Consider the following 19,864-nt stretch of genomic DNA (forward strand, 5'->3'; position numbering starts at 1 on the left):
CTAAATTCGTGAGTTTACTTTGCCGTTTTCTACATGTTTGCGCCAGCAATGAAAAATAAATTGAATTGAATGGAATTGAAAATGAATGAACCAACTATTTAGAAGAAATTCTTCAATAATCCAATAAAATTTAAGTAAATTTGTTAAATATATGCAATTATGTATATTTCATTATTTTTAATATAAACAGGTAAATAACCTATCCATTTGGCCTTTTTTATCTAATATTTTCCTTGTTTTGGCTTTTTTTTTTTTTGTATTATTTTGCATTAAGAACTTTTCATAGTCTGGCAACCGTGATTACAATGTTTATTTTATCTTGTTGAAATTTGGCTGATTTTTGGCCTTTTTTCTACATATTTGGCCTTAAGTTGGCCTTTTTTCTTGGTGAGTTTGGCCTTTTTTACAAATTTCAGTCTGGCAACCCTGGGTCCGACTACCGAAAATGCAGACTGCGAAGTAAAGAGGTACATTTATCCTTGCTTAGGGGAACCCCAACAGTTGAAACTAAAATAAAATGTTAAAACTGCCAGATGAACAACATTATTAAAAAACTTTCTTGGTTGCAAAAATTTGAGAAATTACTTGGCTCCGGAAAATTGAAATGAAAATAATCCTGAAAAGAATTACGTTTTTTTAGAGGTCACACTCAGATTGATACAATGTTGTTGATAATTAACAAAAGGTTAAGCTTAATAAATTGCTTTGGAAATTTGCTCGGCGTCACCCGGCTGTGGAGAAATTATCTTGTGGCATCTGACAACACTGTTATGAGTGATGAACGATTGCCAGGTAGCATAGGGGTTGAAGTGGAGCAGAGCCAGAGTTATCCAGATTTTTAGAAAATGGAGTGGATTCGAAGATTCATTTTTGCGGAGTTTAGTTCAGCAATTTTGCATTTTTGTTAGCCTAAATTAAATAAGTCCAGAAAAAATAAAAATTATCCCATGATTTTCGACTGAGCATAATGCTTAGTTATTTGCTTCTGCTATGCTGACGTGTATTGTTTTGATATGATGGTCAGAAATAAAAACAACTGAACTGAACTATTATTAGTGCCGGCTGCACGCCACTAAAACCATTACTTGCTACTGAGTAACTGAAGTGGACAAAGATTTTTGTACTCTTCAGCTATTTCGTGTTACATGCATTGGCTAGTATGTGGCATCACGTTAATTCAGAATTTGATTTTAGAGTGGAGTGGATTTAGATTTTCAAATAATAAATTTTTTTTGGGTAGTCTGGTTTCATAGAGTCAAAAATCACACTCCGCTCAACACTGTCACCAGGAGAACATTTGCTTCATTGATTGTTATGCCAAACTCTTGTCTAATTTAATTATTTCTTGTGAGGAAATTAATTCAACATTGTTCGGAATTATGGATAACCAATTATTACATACAGGAACATCTTCCAGAGGTGTGTATGTTGTTATCAAATTCTGTGAAACACACTCAATAGTTACTTCTTTCTCTATTTGGATTAGTATAGCTTTGGTAGAGAGGTACTTTTTAAAAACCATAGACAGACAATCGATAACAACTTAATAACATTGAATTGCATAATTCAAAATTAATACAGAAATGAAATAGATACATAATTTCAAACGTTTTCGGCAAAACTTTCTGCCCTCTTCAGGAAAATATCTTAATTCATCTATAACAATTCATCTAAACAAAACAATTATTCGTGAAATGTTAATTATTAACATTTCACCAATAATTGTTTTGTTTAGATCAGGGGTTCTTAAACTTTTTGAGCCGCGCCCCCTTTGACGTGCCATCCAAACTTGCGTCCCACCAAACTACAAAATTAGCAAACATTAAAGTGTAATGACTGCAGGAATTTAGATTTAGCTTTCATCAATGTGAGGGATGTAATTGTTTTTCGGAAACCAAAAGTTTAATTCGAGGCTTTGTAGCTGATAATGCACACCTCAGATCGGCTTCACAATCAATAAGTTTGTTTCGATGTTTTGTTTTTATGTTCAAAAGTGTAGAAAAGCCACTTTCGCACAGATAAGTGGACGAAAACGGAAGAAGTGTGGGTATCGCCACGCTACCCACTCCTTGTACTACTACTTCCGCAGATGACGATTTGCGAAAGCACTCGCTACTCGCAGTTTTCATTTTTTTAAATGAGTCTTTCTTGCTTTGAAAAAAAGCCAAAGGTTTATCTTTATGACCAGGGTGTTTTGTCTCAAGATGACGCTTCAAACCACATGGTCGCAATGCATCGTTCCTCAGATTTTCAAAACACATCACACATTGTGGTACGACTTCACCATTCGCTGTGGCATCTATAAAGCCATACTTCAGATACTGTTCATCATATTTTCTCTTTTTTTCTCTCATTTTTATGTCAATATATTTCGAGTATCATATCATACTTACTAAAATTTAATATTTAAATCAATGCTAAAATTAACAAAATCGAAAAGTTAATTATAGGCTACTTCGATGACAGGCTACCGTTACCTTATACCAGGACTTCTCAAACTTTTTTGTTCTGCGACCCCATTTTGAAAAATATATTTCTATGCGACCCTATTATGGGGACATCCACGTTAATATCCCTTTTTAATTTGGAGGCTTTCAGGTTTTCCGTAGATAAACTTTTATTACAAATTAATTAACATTGTTACTACATGAATCTACGGAACCTAACCACTGATCCATACTCAATTAATCTTGTACAGTAACTACTAACTGCTTCAAACTTAGTCTAGGTTCCTTCAGAAACTAGTTGCTAGGCTACTTTGAAATCATACTGCGAGCGGTAAAGTTACTTTTGGTCAGCACGTTACAGCAATGATAGCGTAGCATCAATTGTTACAATTGGTTATATTTTATCGTTCGACATTTCATACCGACGGTTGCGGTCAATTGACATCATGGCAAGACTACAACCTACCGGCACTAGACTAAATTAAATTATTTCATTACGACCCCAAAATTTCATTACGCGACGTTTAGTCACATAGTTTGACAACGCTCGCGCCCCCCCTTGTGAACCTTTCGCGCCCCCCAGTTTAAGAACCGCTGGTTTAGATGAATTAAGATATTTTCCTGAAGAGGGCAGAAAGTTTTGCCGAAAACGTTTGAAATTATGTATCTATTTCATTTCTGTATTAATTTTGAAATATGCAATTCAATGTTATTAAGTTGTTATCGATTGTCTGTCTATTTGGATTATGTACCTAGGCTACTTTCCTCTATATTTGCTATAGACTTTCATGACAAAATTTGATATAGATATATTTCCATTCTAAATATTTTGCCTAATTCATTGATATTGCCTTTGCTTCAAATAAATTGTGCCTATATTTGCTATACAAGACAATCATTGCTGCTGAATCATGTTTCACTGGTGTCACTTTATTGTCCAAAGCTTGTAAAATTGCCTTTTGCACCTTTGTTCTTTGATTGTCATAAATTGTCTGAATGTCTGTTTTGTCAACCATAGTCCACAAACAAAAGCTAAGTTTATGGGATCATAATTAATCCTTTTTATATGTGCCCTCGCCCCTCGTATGACTTCGCTTTATATTATAGAGCATGTGTGTAAGGATGGTACCGGTATTTCAAAGGATGCAATTGCAAAGGCACTTTAGTTGAAATATTTCGACATTTTGACATCAACAATTTAGCTTTGCATATATAGCTTTGCATACAAACCGCTGCGTATTTCTTGATGCTTACAATTAGTTAGCTAGTTACCTTCAAGAAGTTGAAATTTATTGCATTTTATCAATATTTTCAGATTCCTGATGAGGGCTTAGGTTAAGCCGAAAACGTTTGAATGTTAAACTATTTTGTAAATATGTAAAAAATATATAATATACTGTTGTAATGCTCAACCCTGTGGTATTGTTGTGTCTTGCCTGTCTTTGGTATAAAAAAGCAAACTCTCTCCCGAAACTATATATATATAGATATGTAATCAGTTGCTTTTCAACCTCTGTCAGTAATGCTGTTGTAGTCACTAGTCAGTAAAGCTATGAAATTGAAATAGATACACAGGCTTCGAAATTCACGGCGGACATGTCTGCCGTCACAGCATGTGATGTCCGCGGGAAGCAGGCCCGGATTTAGGGGGGGGCAGAGGGGGCAGTTGCCCCGGGCCCCCCGACTTTTGAAGGGCCCCCCTATGTGGAAAAAAATGTGATTTTGTGTTATTTTTTCCCTTTTGGCCTTTAAAGTTTCTGCAAAATGCTGTGCAGTACTGGACTGATGCTACTGTAGACGTAGAGATGGTTTTTCGCGCCGTAGGCTTGAAAATTTTTTTTGCACGGGGGCCCCCCGATCTAAAAGTGCCCCGGGCCCCCCATCAGCTAAATCCGGCCCTGGCGGGAAGTACCCTCTAGATCGGTCATATTTGTCCGCCGAGAAATAACACAGGAACTACGGATACAAATCGTCATTGCATAGCACAAACAATTGTTGCAAGAATATAATTTCCCGCGCATCTAGAAAATGTGAATACTGTATCTCCTAGCTTCCATTCAGATTCAAGAAGGAAAACTTTCGAGTTTTACGTTGCTTCAACGATAGATGACATTGAATCAGCGTAACAAAGGCAAATTCTTCGCTAAGAATCGATGGGAATACCGGTACTTCTACATTACACCAATCACATGCAACTTAGTTCAAGTCTTACGTCACAATGTCTGGCTTTGATCGAGTAATATTGATAACACGCAAGGTAGGTTACAAAATTAGATTATACGATTAGGCTATATTACAGCAAGATGCAGCAAAATTTGTTAAGTTTTGGTATTACAGTAAGAAAGAAAACGCCCAAGGAAAAGTAAATTTCGCTCACAAGACACGCAAAAATAAACCTTAAGAAAAAATCCCAATGAAACTTTGCACAGCAGAAAATAGTGGCATTAGTGTAGAAGTTCTCCGACTCGTGCCCAGAGCATTGTGATGCAAGAAGCCACGCGACCTCGTTCGGTGGAAGTTAATCAGTTATGCGTCGTACCGTATTAAGCATCTACACGGCGCTTTGACTCTTCGAGCGCACATCGTTGGTCTGATGAAAGCCTTTCAGAGTGACTTCACTGAAATTTTAAAAAGCCTTTTCAACCGTAGCTATACAGTAGTTCTCAAATGGCGAAGAATTATCAAGATAAAGTGATTAAACATGACGATCAACGCTAAAACTGGTGTGTCCGCCGTGAGACTTAATTTGTCTGCCGAGATAGCTGCTTAGATCAGACACGTTTGTCCGCCGTCAACAAAAACGAATTTCGAGGCCTGGATACAACACAACAGACTGCTAAAGTCAGTAATGTACCAGTGGTTTTCAACCAGCGGCCATGGCTCGATTTCTAGTCGGTCGCAAATCTTCACAGAATAAAAGCAATATGAAACTTAATTAGAGCATTGTGACACACAATTACAATTGTAAAACTTGAATTACTGGTATGTCATTGTGATCAAACAAGATGAACAGTCATCATATCATATAAACTTATTGCATATTTATAACTCAACTCTTACTTGACAATGCTACCTGGCTTAATTAGTTTCCATTATTTTCAGAATTAGACTGTAGTGAGATTTGTGCAATGACATTATGAAATAATTGCTAGATTTACAAAAGTCAAACTTCAAAAGAATGACTTCAAAAACAAAGATAAAACGGAGTGACAGCTTGTCAGATAGGGATGGGCAAAATAGAATACCGAATATAGAATAACCGGTTGTGCAGCCTTACCGGTTTCAAAATGCGTATGAAATCGGATAATTGAAACTACTTTAATGATTGACTTTGTACCATTCCGTCTAGTCACAACAAATTCGCTACAGCAAAAGTAGAATTGTTTATCGATTTGGTGTAATCTGGCATAGGAAAAACGCACAAGTTCGTTGTTCGCATTACGATGCCAGTACAGTGACATAGACGACTTGTTGAGCTGTGGGATTGAAGATGCTACATGCTGTAGTGAAGATGAATCAGCAAATTTGGCTTTCCCACCTTCAGAAATAGCTATATACCTATCTCACATTGTTGAAAGCATCCACTACATCTGTTGAAAACGCCCTTGTTTGGTGAAAATCAAATAAAAATCAATTTTCTTGTTTATATCAGTTTCAAAATATTTTTCTGTACAGGTCTGCCACATCTGCTTCTTCAGAGAGTGACATAGACATATCCAAGGGTCGCAGGATTTTGGGGGGTGGCAAAATGCAAATACCAGTTCTCATAGATTTTTCTAAAAGTTGAAATAGTAGAAATGTATCCAGAAAGCTAAGTCATTTATATCCAACATTGTTTTGGGTGTGATAAAAATATGTTTTTTCTATTTTCTTTCCTGCCATGTCAGTTCACTTTGTAACACTACAGAATGCTAATAACTCCTGGTTTATACTGAATTTTTCTTACCGGTACTATAAAAATTCAGAAGTTTGTGGAGATTACTTTGATTGATAGAATGAGGTCACACTGTAACTTCAGTTTGACCATTGACCAATAAGTGCAAATTGCAAAATCTTGTATATAAATGAAGATCATTGATGCATTACTTTTTAAAGCAAGGAAAATGTTTTGTTTATACTATAGTTATCATAATAGTGTTGCAGTAGGTAACTCGATAAGTTCAGTTTATTTTTTGTTTTGTTGGCGAAAAAGAAAGACACAAAAAGCAAAAACACAATAAACACAAATAATTCGCACAACAAGGATGGCAGCGAAAGACCAAAAGGTCACCAAAGTCAGCTGATAAACCATATGAATACTCGATAAACCAAGGAAATTTGTGAATTGATTATTTGGTAACGGCTAGTACTGGCAATTGAATTGATCATACGGTAAAAATTGGAATCAGTCTACCATATATACCTTATTTCTGAGGGGGTCGGGGTACAATTTTTTTAAATCTCCAAGTGTAGCAGATGGTACTGCTATACCACTGGTTTTCAATAGTGAGAAACTATCAAAATATGACCAAAATAATTTGAAAGTCATTATTTAAGAAATTGTTTTAGTTACATGCTTGGTTTAATAAAAGTTCTTTCAGAACACTGTTAATTACAAAATGTCAATCTTTATGCAGGAATCACAACAGAGATTGAGATCCCTGTTCCATGGGGAGTTGTTGCAGGCAAAACATATGGAGAACCTTGTAATCCTCCTGTGCTATGTCTTCATGGTTGGCTGGACAACTGCAATACATTTGATACCTTAATACCAATGTTGCCCCAAGGTAAATACCAGTGTAGCATCCAAAAGTCACCAGGGTTTCCAGACGATTGATTTAATAATTTTCCATTAAAATGCATAATTTTAAAGTCCTGTATCCATAAGTATAGGCTATTGAGCATCTCTGGTGTGGCAGTAGGAAGGTTTTCCAACATTTACGTTAAAAATCTAATGGTTCAGTGGAATTAAACTGGGTTTATGAGCTCTGCCATTTTCAGTATACAGTAATAGGTAATTTTCTACTGTAATTTATATGGTTGTAATTTCAAATTTTACTTTTTTGTGCAACAAAAAGCATTTAGAATTACTGTATAGTGTAGATTTTTTAGTAACCTTGGTAACTTCTGTAGCGTTCCACCTATTTTCGCATCACTTTACTTTGTTTTAGTTATTTAAGCTTGTTAGAGAGATGTAACTACAATACATGCTTGTCATTTTTTTAATTTGATAAATTAGCTGTTTGACAATTTTAAATAGAATTCTTTAAATTACAAGCAGAAATTTTAATTTATGCTAAGGATAGATTTTCTTCCGTAATTAGGCCTACTTTTATGTTGGTTGATATAGTATGTACAATTGTACATATATATAATTTATGTTTTGCATATTTTTTGACAGATAGATTTTATGCTTTTATTGACTTACCTGGATATGGGCGATCATCAGGGATTCCCATTGGATCTATTTATGTTGCTTGTGACAGTGTTGCTGTGATACACAAAATTGCTGATTGTGAGTTTAAGAATTAAAATATGGTTAATTACTCATTTCCCATTTCTTACAACACAGAAGTTTTTGGTGATTGTGAAGTAGACTATTTTGCTGTATACAAATTATAATTGATACCGATTGAATAAATAAAAATGCCCTTGCTAAAAGTCACTTTTATACTTTGGCATGAAACTTCATTAAAGACTTCAACAAAAGCAACTATGACTTTAATCATAGCCAACCTTTGCTTAAGCATTTTTTTCATATATACTAATGTTAAACCAATGCATATTTATAAATACATTGCTATGTACGGTACTGAAATATATTATAGTACCGCCTAATTTTTAATAATTTAGGAGTAATATGCAAACAACTAGGATAAGATTCACGATACCCTACCAACAGACCAGTTGCGACGCAGTTAGTAGTAAGTCGTCCATGCAGAGCTGTAGTTAGTACAGCGACATCCCGAGCACGATAGTGGTAAGGATGACCTGAAAAGTGAGAACAATGTCTATCCTCTTGCGTAGCAGTTTATTATAGTAAGAAAAATAATTGACTTCATCAGAACAAAAGAGGATGACCCATCTGACACCCAAAATTAAACCATTAAAGGAATGTAGAACAAAAATGCAGAACGCTGATAGAAATCAAACTTAAAAACTGATATTCATACCAAAGCATGCTATATATTGGTCTACGGTAATACTGCCTTCTTGATACGAGTCGCTGAGTCTTGCCCACTTTGGCTTCAGCCCTGCATCAGCACGTCTTTTCCAACAGAGAAAAATCTCTTTACCGCAGCACTGGAAGGAATGGGGGTTTGTATTTAATAAAGCAACTTATAAATTGGCATTAGGAAAGCTCAAGGACTTGCTTTTGTCTGAAAAAGGCCTCCACAATGGACTTTTCTTTCTGGACTAACGTTTCATGCGATGACATCAACAAACCACATCATTTTTGGGTGTGCCATCTATTCCCCTCCCAATGGAATAACAGGCCTCCGGTCACTTGACGATCTGACGAAAAGATGGCTCCAAGTCCTTCTATTTGGCTGACCACAAACTTTCTGCTTCATACGAACGACGACGAACATACAAAAAGATTCATCTTAGGAATCGCGACTGGTATTGGACTATTGGTGTCACACTTGTCGGTATCAACATGGCTTGATGTTTCCCGCAATGGTCGAATGATTTGTACTGTGATTTTTTCACGTATTGTTTCACGTATCAAAATCTCCGGAAACGAGTCATTTACTCATTTAGTTTACTTTAAATTGCCAAGTAGCAGGAGTGCAACTGAAAGACATGAAGCGCCTTTCTGCTACCACTACATTTAAAAAAAGTAGCGTCGCTACTGCAGCTGCTACTTCTACCAAAAAGGTAGCGGCGCTATAAAAGTAGCACGCTACTGCCAACTTCTGCTACAGACTCCTTGAGACTTTGGCCTGACCACAGGTGCATGGTGAATTGCAGTAGGATGATGGTGTTGATGATTAGTTGATACACAATTTGGTAACTTTGGCACACTTTTTTTGCAGATTTTTCATGGGGATATTTCAGCATCATTACCCACAGCATGTGTAAGTCAAATAGTGCTGTAGTAAGCTAAATATGTTTTTTGCTGATATGATACATTTGCAGACTGACCTGAGTTGTTGATTAGATTTGTAAACAATGCTGTGATTTTCCTTTACTTCTTATATATTATACATATATTATGTCCGCCCCGGTAGCTCAATTGGTTAGCGCGTCACTTTTGGAACGAAGAAGCTTCAAGATCAAGCGGTGCTGGTTCGACTCTCGGGGTGTGCGCTTGAGCAACGCACGTTAAGGACTGCTCTCCATTCAGCGGCATCTAATGGATAGAATAGTTCCCCGGCAACAAGACTTCAACAACCGGAAACTTCACTCTGTCAATCTCGGTGAACGGGTCTGTGTCAGTGATTCAAAGCCTCTACAAGTATACGAAACTGCCAGGATTAAGTTCTTCAAGAAAGCTTTCCCAGTCTGAGAATAAAGATTCAATCAATCAGTGCTAAAATGTCTGTTTGGGTTAATGTCTGTATAATATAAACCGGTAGCGTTTTTGTAGAAAGAAACATCATTGTGGCTGTCAACACAAGGCTGAGTATTCACAAGAGTAACGAGCATTGCGTTTTACTCAGCATAATGGTGTAGCGTAGCCTCCATGTTTGCCACTAAGCAGCTGGGTTCTTTTTTCGGAATTTATTGTTTGTTGTTTGTAACTCTATTTTGAACCTAAGCTTCAAATATACTAGTGGTGTTTTGCCTTTCATAGAAATGGTAATAGCTAAGAGTCTAATTTTCTCTGTCAACTATGCCAGAAAGTGCCTTGCCAGTAAGTAGTTGCATGTATAGCTGACTGGTTTATGAAATAGACTTTTTGATGCACACCATTTTATACTAAGTAGTGACAAGATGCAGGTTCTTCTTAACAGCTTTATTTTTACAGCTAGCCATTTCGCAACTTTGGTGAGTATGGATATTATCCTCTTGTCATTGCACATTTGTTGACATATTAATATTGACAGTTTTTGGCTACGATCCAGTTTTCACTTCAACACCTTTTAATATTTCATGGAATATAAATTAACATGCGTGAAGGTTGGAAGAATCAAATGGTGTTTAAAGTCATGAAGTCAAAGGGAATTCACTCCCTGTAATTTAAAACCACCTTGGCAGAAAATATATGAGGGTTGTTAGTTTAAAAAACACCCGTGAAGTTTTTCCTGTTTGATGTCGATAGTTTGCTTGAGGATGATGATAATGTGTAGAAACGATCATTGTATGGTAAATACATTACGAGTGACTTTTTCAAAGCGCTTAAATCTCCTTATTAATGTCTTGTTCTAGGCACCTCGTGTTACTATTTGTGCATGTCAACTTTCGTGTGATTACTCTCTTGTGTTAATCATTTACGCGTTGCCTTCAATAATTTCTTTCGCATTGTTCTTGGGTTTGCTACTTCGCTATTCAATTATGCATGCTATACTATTTATGTAGCCTAGCAAATTGAGAAATATACTTCAAATGTTTTCACAATATTACTTTATAGTTTTAAAAAAGTGGTTTCATTTATGCATTCTGTAATTAACTTGCTTTCTAAAGCATCAATATACTTAAATTTTAAAGTTGCTTGTCGCTATTTTTGGCAAAGTATTTGCTAGGGCATTCCGCACCAATTGTCTTTCATATTTATTCAACGTTTGCAGACCGAAAATCAATGTAAACAAGTTTGATTTGTGGCCATTCATTTTGTCGCTTCAATCAAATGCTGTAATTAACTATTCCATCCCAATCAGCAAAAAGCGTTTTTGTTAATTTGGTTCATGAATTTTAGTTTGCAGGCACCTTTCCTGAAAGAGTTGACAAACTGTTGCTGCTTGATAGTACTGGGGCATTCCTTGGTGTGGAGGTGAGAGACAACGAGATATAGATTTACTACCGCCATTTGCGTAACAACCAACCGCTAGCAAACAAGGCACAAAGTAGCAAAGTTCTTACAAGGGTTAACAACACTACGTTACGAAATCGGAAATCTATGCTTTTTTGTCCTGAGCCAAAGTATCTTTCGGTAACATAAGATATATCGCTTATCTACTACCTTCTCTTGGTGTCACTAGTGTACCAAGTGCTGTTATCTCTCGCTGCATTATTGAAATAATAATAATAATAATCATGCTTTTATTTGCGCCCATTGCGATAACATACATAATACTGCGATTACAGATGCGATACAACAGAAAGCAGCGAAATGACGTATAGTCTTCGAGCCACCTCACCCCTTATTTTAGCATGCCATTAAGTGTTTTTGCCGAGACACAGCCTCGTGCTCTGGAGCGGTGTCGAACCCACGTCCTTTTGAACGTCGCGCAGATGTTCTCACCATTGAGCCGATGCTGTGAGAACGTCTACTCAAGTTGGGGTGCAGGGGCTAACACACTATACAGCGGCTCTCGTTTATTTACCTCTGCAACGTATTGTGAACGGCATGTATGTTTGATTGTTTGGTGCCACAGTGCTCACAGTCACAACATCAACAGTTCAACACTGCCATCAATGGAGCACTGCAACCATATGCATGTGCCCCACGTAATTGGGCAAACTTCCCGTTTCTGCAGGTAGTAAATAGCTAAGCTTTTACACTCAGCAACTGTATGTGTTTATCGGTTGACCGGCACTGAAGCTAAACCCCTTTCTCTACTCAAGTTTATTGTCCTTTGACCATTCCCGTTTGGCTGATAGACACACATACCTGCCAACCGCTTCACTTTTCAGTCCAGCTGAAAGGCAAAGACATTATCGCGATTAATTGGGCAGACTAAAAAGGGAAAGTGCAATTGAAGCTAACTCCCTACTGCTGTTTTTTCGGGCTTCCTATTCAGGCTAGCTCCGATGGAAAGTGTTTTTTTCTTTTTGCGAAGGTAACTATGAAGAACATAAAACAGGCCTTATCATCCTTTATCCACTGAATGGAGCAGGAGGTTTGCGTTTCTTCAATGTTGGCTCAGCCCTGCGTGTTTAAGCGACGACGGTGATGATTGAGAATCAAAACCATGTAGTCAAGATATGACGTGGCACTGACGAGATGATTCAGCTGTCCTCAATTTGTATTTATTTCACATATCCCCATGCATTGTATAACAAATGAATTATTAACTGTATTCTGTAGCATAGTGCGTAACCCAGCCAAGTGCAATGTTACATGCAGAACAATAACGGCGCAGTACTGCAGTAATATCCTAACTTTGACTGCAAAAAAGGTATTGGTTTAAAGATTGTTTTATGTATCCTTGCATTGTTTGCAGATGAGCATTTCTCTCAGACTACGATTGTGCATAGAAAAACATGCTAAGTTTCAGAAAGAGGTTGATATAGCTCCTAAAACGTATTCTTATGAAGAAATAAAGAAAAGGTAACATTGCTTCGTAATATTCGTCTACCTGGTTTAACCATTTCATTGCTATATTTTTTCTTTGACGCAGTGTGACGAATAGTAGACGACTGTGTGAATTTTCATCTTCCATGATTTTTAGACTAAGATCACGGTAGCCTTAAGAATCAAACGTATCAATCCATCTCTCGACAGGCAGGTATTCGCCTGTGGCTCGTCGTTCCTTTTGTGTGTGTTCTAATTTTTTGTCTAATGCCTGTAGTTTACACCTCATGTGATCTGTTTCCCACCGTATAATTTACTCGTAACCATCCTTGTATCATTTGTTCAGTTTGTGCATTTCAGTCCAGAGTGTCGTTACAGTTATTACTAGTGCAAAGTCAAATTTATCTTACAATTTTCATTTTATGTATATTGCAGATTTAATTCCTGATAGTTACCCGCTAAGGTTACTATGTTTTGCTTGTCCATGGTTCATAACCACATAAAAGTTACAACTAATGGTATTCTGTTTCAGGTTGTTGCAGGCAAATACGTCACTGGATGGCCCGAGTGCAGATATCCTTCTTGAAAGAGGACTTGTCTGGCTCGAAAATGGTATTTTCAGTTTTAATTTTATGTTGTCGCATTTCAAACAGAGTTAGCAGAGCTGGGTATCTTTTATTTTTTCAAGTAAAAAAAAAACGGATTTATTACAACTTTATCTTGACATTATTTACTTTTTCTTTTGAAATATATCGTTAAAGCAGGGTCTGTCGACCTTTTGCTTTATCAGTTGCTTGCTAATTAATGCTATAGTTCATATAGGATTATTGGTGTCAATTGTCATGTGATTTTTTGCTACATGCCTGGTTACAATTTATTTCATGAAAGTATTTACCAACTCCGAGATAAATTTTCAAAAGTTTGTGTTTTTTTGACTGCATGCATCTGTTCAACTTAAGGTTTTATGTCGATTTGCTGAGTGATTGAATAAGTAAACGTAAAGATGAGTCTCATACTTGAATTTAAGCATCGGGGTATCAGAAGATAAGCTTCTCATTATAAACCAATAGTTTTTTTTACAAGTCTAAACCTTAAACCATTTGACCAGGTTAACACTCACAATAGCATTTCAAAAAAAAATTTAATATAATTTATGTTGTGGAACCGGTTTTCTTCCATTAGGAGTCGTAAATTATATTAAATTTTTTTTTGAAATGCTATTGTGAGTGTTAACCTGGTCAAATGGTTTAAGGTTTAGACTTGTAAAAAAAACTATTGATTTATTTTTTAAATGATTGCTTTCTGTGTTAGGTTGATCGCCCATTTGAGGAAATGTCATAGTACCTGATCACCTTTTTCAGTTAGTTTTTCTCACTTTTGATCACTTCTCATTATACTAAACCTTCGGCACTATGGAGATTGGGTGGCCAGTTCCTTTCTCTCGGCCGCCTTTTTTTTCAGCAACTATGTCCACTCAATTTATTACACCCTGGGTAGAGGTAAGCGGTGTTTGTCAACAACAAGCAAAAGCAGGGAGTCGAACCAGGATTGCATGATTTGAAAGCTTCCCGCTGCGCTAACCCACCGCTAATAATTAGCATACAGATTTTAAATCATTTAAAATAAACAAGAAGAAAGTGCAACGAAGCTTGGCTTCTTCACTTTGATTAGAATAACTCAAATGACTGCATTAGACTACATTTCGAGTGAAAAACACTCCCAAGTATATAAGCAATAACCAGTAACCACTTTACTCAGAATAACGCCTCAATCATCCGGGCACCACAGTGAGACAGTATCTAAATTGTCCGGCACTAGACAGTGGATGACTATCTAGCTGCTAGCATCTTTCCACATGTTCAGGCATACAAGTCGTGTTCCGTTTATTGTTAACAACTGCACTGTGTACTTTCTAGGCACCTGCAAGTTGGTCAGGGACATCCGACACACTTTCTGGGAACCCTTTGCTCAAGCTACACCCGAGATATTTCATTTTATGTCGAAGGTTCGCGCAGAAACATTGCACGTGATGTGAGTAGCCTACAATAAGTAGAAACTCATAACCACGCCCGCCAAGAAGAACTCGTCTTATAGTCAGTGGATGTTGGTTCGATGCCCCGTTGGCTTACATTGAAGCATCATAAATATGACACACTAAATTTTGCTTTTGTGTACCACACCGCATTGAGAAAATACGAAGCCCTAACTTTTAAGTAAATAGTGCACTCAACTGGGTCTCCAAATCTATACTGCTGTGCTGCAAGTGTTTGCCTACCAAAGCGCTGAGAATAAGGCATGTTTACCGTAGATTACGTTGTTATATAACACATTCTCATTGTAGGCCTAACTATTTTTTATGTGTATTTATTTCAGCGCAAAACGTGGAATAATGACTACATTTTCTGACTATAGGAAAGAGGTTACAAATAAAATATTTGAAAACGGGTTTAAGTCAAGCGAGGTAAGAATTATACACGATGGTTGAAGATTAACGTTTAGTATCTCATTGGTGACTTGTGTAGAGTACGAGCAAGAGTGTGATAAAGCAAGATGCACGCTCCAGCAAAACCCTGTAATTTGCATAATGTTAAGAATAATCTCTCGACTGGAATGTTGTTTAAGGAAGTTACAAGGCTCACTGAATTAAAATACAATCATATTTCCAAGAAAAGATTTTGCTGAAAACAAACTAAACTTGCTTTTTCTGCGATATGTTGCAGTACTACCGTTGTGTCACTGTGGATGGTATGCACTTCGTACATTTGTGCCAACCAGACAAAGTGATCGAGCACATAACAACCATGCTTAACCGACCTCCAAGATCAGGATTATTACAAAAACAGCCATCGACTTTCTCACGATTGTGATGTTTGACGGAATGAGCCAATCTCAAATTCATTTTTTGCTTTTCTTTTTAATATTTTCTTTTTTTCTTTCGCAAATTGATGACGCAACAAGCCAACATCGTTAATGTTTTATTTGTTAGGCTACATCGCAATCTTTTGTTTTCTTCATAATTTCAAAGAGTATTAGTTGAATTCATTTTGTTACTTCTTTGCTCATAAGTTTGAAATCTAACTATCACTTATTGCATCCGTTGAAGAAATCCCAGTGTCCACTTTAGTGATGCTTCATTATCTTGAATAAGTTTATTGTGACAGGACTATGCTTGGTTTATACTCTAAGGCAGAGGTTCTTAACTTTTTTTTTCTCGTTTTCCCCTTGCTGAATGAAAAAAGTAAAATCTACCCCCACCGTTTTGGTGGCCCCTTGTGATGTCCGTGTCCAGACTTCGAGGTCAGAAATCTCGTTACGACTTCTATTGACTTTCCAATCATCAAATGTTGGAAAATTTGCGTAAATTCCTTTTTGAACTCTTACTCCACAGATCTAACTTTGTCTGAAAGCCCTAAATTTTACCATGTAGGCTACATCTATAATGGTATCACTTTTGCCTTGCATTTGCATATTGAGTTGGTTCAAACTTGAAAAAATGTCTGCCAAGTAAGCCAATAATGCACCAATAAATTTGTTGGCGCCAAAGTGCTTACTCGACGGGGATTTGCGTTCTCGAAGAAAAATTTCGATTTCACCATGCAGTTCGAAAACTCGAGACAAAACAAAACCCCTAGAGAGCCACCGAACTTCGGTGTGATAAAGGAGAACAGAGTGTTCTGATCCCATCTGATCACAAACCACTTTGAAAAGACGATGATTAAAAGCACGTGCCCTGATAAAATTCACACATTCAACTCCATGCTTCAATACTGCTTTCAAATATTCTGGAAGGGTTTTACTTGCCAGTGCATGTCGATGAAGGGCACAGTGAGTAGAAATGATGTTCGGTGCTCGTTTTTTCACAAGAGTTGTAAAGCCAGACTTAGCAACGAGCATAGAAAGGGCACCGTCTGTACAAATTGAACTCACATGATTCCAGGATATATAATTTTGTTGAAAGAAATTATCCATTTTTTCCAGAACATTTACCGCTTTGGTAGTCATCTCTAAACTTTCGCACATCAAGAATTCCTCTTTCAACTCAGCAGCATGCACATATCGACAATAAACCAAAAAAATATGCACAGTTCGACACGTAAGTTGACTCGTCTAGCTGAAGACTAATTCTTGCCTCACTAACTCGAATCTCGTCTTTGTGGTCTAATTAGGTTGTGTAGCCTACAGTGAAACTGAAGCACACATAGCCTACGCTGCTGAAATGAAACTGATAGTCTACTTGCGTGGAGATAAAAGAAAAAGACGAAAACTTACATTAAGCATAAATTTGAATCAAAATTTAGTGCAACACTACCAGTTTTTTAATAACTAAAAAAAACGAAGTTTGCTTTAATTTATGATTCAGTAAATTTACCCCCTCGGTAGGTGAAATTTACCCCCGGTTAGGAACACCTGCTCTAAGGCAAGGGTCTCAAACTCAAACTGCTCTCAAAGGGCCAACTGAATGCTTGTGAATTAACCCAAGAGACGCAATACCTGTTTGCATTACGAAAAGTTAAACCTGCCTTCCTGGCCCGTTCCGCCATTCTAAATTTTGCGGACGGGTCCAACAGCTCTCGAATTTTCGATCCATACTTCTTCCACTGGCACCTCGACTCCATACCCTGGCCTCCGCAACCTAAGCTGGTGAACCTTCCCCAGGTTGCATCGCCATCCTAAAATTATAGCTTTCCGCAGCCGTGGATGTAGCAGGCCATTTTTTTTAAGTCTCTGGTCCTGCTGTGTTTATTGTGCTCTTGCAGTTTCAATTATTTTGTAACAGTGCGTTGTGGATGCCGATAAAACGGTTCATCATCGTTCAATGAAATTTTGCAACCGACTCTCAAAAAGCGCGGAAGCAGACCGCCCCAAGTAGGATACCAAGGTTGCTATTGCGATAGTCGCACAAGTCAATAGGCATTGTGATGTGAAGATACGAGTTTCTCGCAAGTAGCCTAATAAAATGGCCGGACAATAGGCTAGCGCTTAGAAGTGAAGTGGAGATTGATGGGCATTTTCAGACCTTTTTAGCAATTTCAGAGTAAGTTTTACCTCATTAAGTGAATTTTAATTGTTCAAACTGAAAATTTAAAAGTTAAAAAATGCAAACGTCGCCGCGTATTTGAGACCCTTCCTCTAAGAACTCTAAGACAATTTTTTTTTAATTTTTCTTCACCCCCTCTATTCTGAAAATTGCCTCATATTGTGTTGACACCACTTTTTGCTTATGGCATTTGAAGACAACCATGAACAGTTTTTTCGTCAGCTACATCTGAAAACACAATCAAGTGGCCACTTCCATTTGTGCTTAAGACTATGCGCAGAAGCGGATCGAAAATACAGATATTCTGTAGCCTATTGAGGACTAGCCTACTTGGACTGAGAAAGCTTAATCCTGGTAGTTTCGCATATTTGTAGAGTTTTTGAACTATTGTCGCAGGTCATCGAGGTTGGCAGAGCGAGGTTTTTCTTTTGTTGAAGTGTGGTCTGTGAATTAGCTCATAACCAGAGCAGTCCTTGAAATGCCTTGCTTAAGCGCATTTCCTTACCCCGAGATTCGAACCTGCACCGCTTAGAGTATCTTCATTCGTAAAGTCAAGCACTAAACCAACTGAGATGTAGATGGTGGACCACCGCAGTTGAAATTAGACATATGTTCATTCAAAAATATATAGCCTAAGTTAGCCTACATTATGAAAGCTTTTTTAAGGTTGCGCACTTTAAAAACAGTCATGGTTTACTTTTCCGAATGCAGTATCAATCTGCAGATCTTCATTTGATGCATCATGATGTTTCAAGAAGTAGAAAATGGTGGATTTGAAGCAGAGCATGCTGCAAAGGCTTCAATTTCGCTTTCAAGCAAGGGACGGATTAAGGTCATTGCATCTGGCATCGAGTCTAAAAAATTTTATGCAAATAATCTTCAATAAAAAACTGGTAACCTCTTTTGAGAGATCTGGCAGACTGTCCAATCATAGATGACTCTATGTTCCAATCATAGAGTCCAACCACAGATGACTTACGGTAGCCTACTAGTAAGTCTATGGTCCAATCCAGTCTGATATTGATCTTATATCAAACGATGGTACCGTAAGTTTTGTAAAGATTTTGACCAGTCATTCACTTCTATCATAAATATTAGCATAGAAACAACTACCTTGACTTGACTGGTAACAGAGGGTTTCCTAATAGCCTACCTGGTTTCCATGCAACAGTTCAACCTCTCAATGCGCGTTCTACCGTACATTGCAAAGGATTGGATAGTTGTTGGAATTGATCAACAAACTCAACCTTATCGTCGATAAGTTTGAAGTTCCATGAAAATTTCATCGTATGTCTGTTGTGCAGTTGCGGCATGTGGGACAAATTTAAACCATTTGTAGGTTACAACAACGGCATTTTTCAAGACATTTTGGAGGAGTTAGTACTTTTGACAGAAAGCCACAGAGCAAACTTCAGCTGCAAACCAGAAGGAACCACCCCATAATCTCTACACAAGGAATCATTGATCGCAACTTTCGAAAGGTTTTTCCAAATAGTTTTGTTATGATTTTTTTGTGTTCCGATAGCTACCTCCAACGGTTGCGCTTTGAGAACGTGGATTTAGCAATTACTGAAATTTGTAAAGAATTGTTTTCGCTCCAGTAGGCCCATGACTCAAAACCGATTGAAAAGCCTAACTATAGCCTACATGTTGTGCATCAATTCAGACGCCGCAAAATTTTACCATTTGATGCTGTGATCCGTAACTTTGCATCGCAAAAAGTCCAGAAAAGGTTGAATTAAATCAAGGATGTCCAAAGTCCGGCCCGTGGGCCAACTCCGGCCCACGAGACGTTTTTGTATGGCCCGCGCCTGTTGTTGTAGCCTAATGTGTTATTTTTGGCCTGCAGACACACAAAAATCATATAAATTCAACTTGCAGTTTTCAGAAAAATTATTGTGGCTGTTGGCCCGCGAACACTTATTATCAAATCTGGCTCGCGTGGGAAAAAGTTTGGACACTCCTGAATTAAATGCTTGGTTGAACTATTTTCGTTGC

General features: G+C 37.4%; 1 protein-coding gene across 2 annotated transcripts; it reads left to right on the forward strand.

Annotated features, from left to right (window-relative positions):
- Positions 1 to 1,206: 1,206 nt before the first annotated feature.
- LOC145771640 (serine hydrolase-like protein) lies at positions 1,207 to 18,060 on the forward strand. 2 transcript variants are annotated; one of them, XR_014289248.1, is made up of 12 exons: positions 1,207 to 1,419; positions 7,064 to 7,213; positions 7,828 to 7,941; positions 9,467 to 9,508; positions 10,402 to 10,421; positions 11,290 to 11,364; positions 12,758 to 12,864; positions 13,361 to 13,440; positions 14,745 to 14,859; positions 15,202 to 15,289; positions 15,549 to 16,014; positions 17,246 to 18,060. XR_014289248.1 is itself a non-coding variant. In XM_082583365.1 (11 exons), exons 1-11 carry the CDS (start codon positions 1,380 to 1,382, stop codon positions 15,693 to 15,695), a joined length of 978 nt encoding a protein of 325 aa, XP_082439491.1. In that variant the 5' UTR covers positions 1,207 to 1,379; the 3' UTR covers positions 15,696 to 16,642. The 2 variants fall into 2 exon arrangements, 1 of the variants encoding a protein (XP_082439491.1); XM_082583365.1 differs by lacking the exon at positions 17,246 to 18,060 and having other exon boundaries at positions 15,549 to 16,642.
- Positions 18,061 to 19,864: the final 1,804 nt, after the last annotated feature.

The sequence above is a fragment of the Aplidium turbinatum genome, chromosome 6 (assembly GCF_918807975.1).
Source record: "Aplidium turbinatum chromosome 6, kaAplTurb1.1, whole genome shotgun sequence".
NCBI lineage: Eukaryota > Metazoa > Chordata > Ascidiacea > Aplousobranchia > Polyclinidae > Aplidium > Aplidium turbinatum.

What these genes read in the sequence shown, in the direction of transcription:
- LOC145771640 (XM_082583365.1), top strand. Translation starts at nt 1,380, where the DNA reads ATGGATAACCAATTATTACATACAGGAACATCTTCCAGAG. An exon ending in CTAGCCATTTCGCAACTTTG is followed by an intron (nt 10,422 to 11,289) that starts GTGAGTATGGAT and finishes CATGAATTTTAG; the next exon opens with TTTGCAGGCACCTTTCCTGA. An exon ending in TATGAAGAAATAAAGAAAAG is followed by an intron (nt 12,865 to 13,360) that starts GTAACATTGCTT and finishes ATTCTGTTTCAG; the next exon opens with GTTGTTGCAGGCAAATACGT.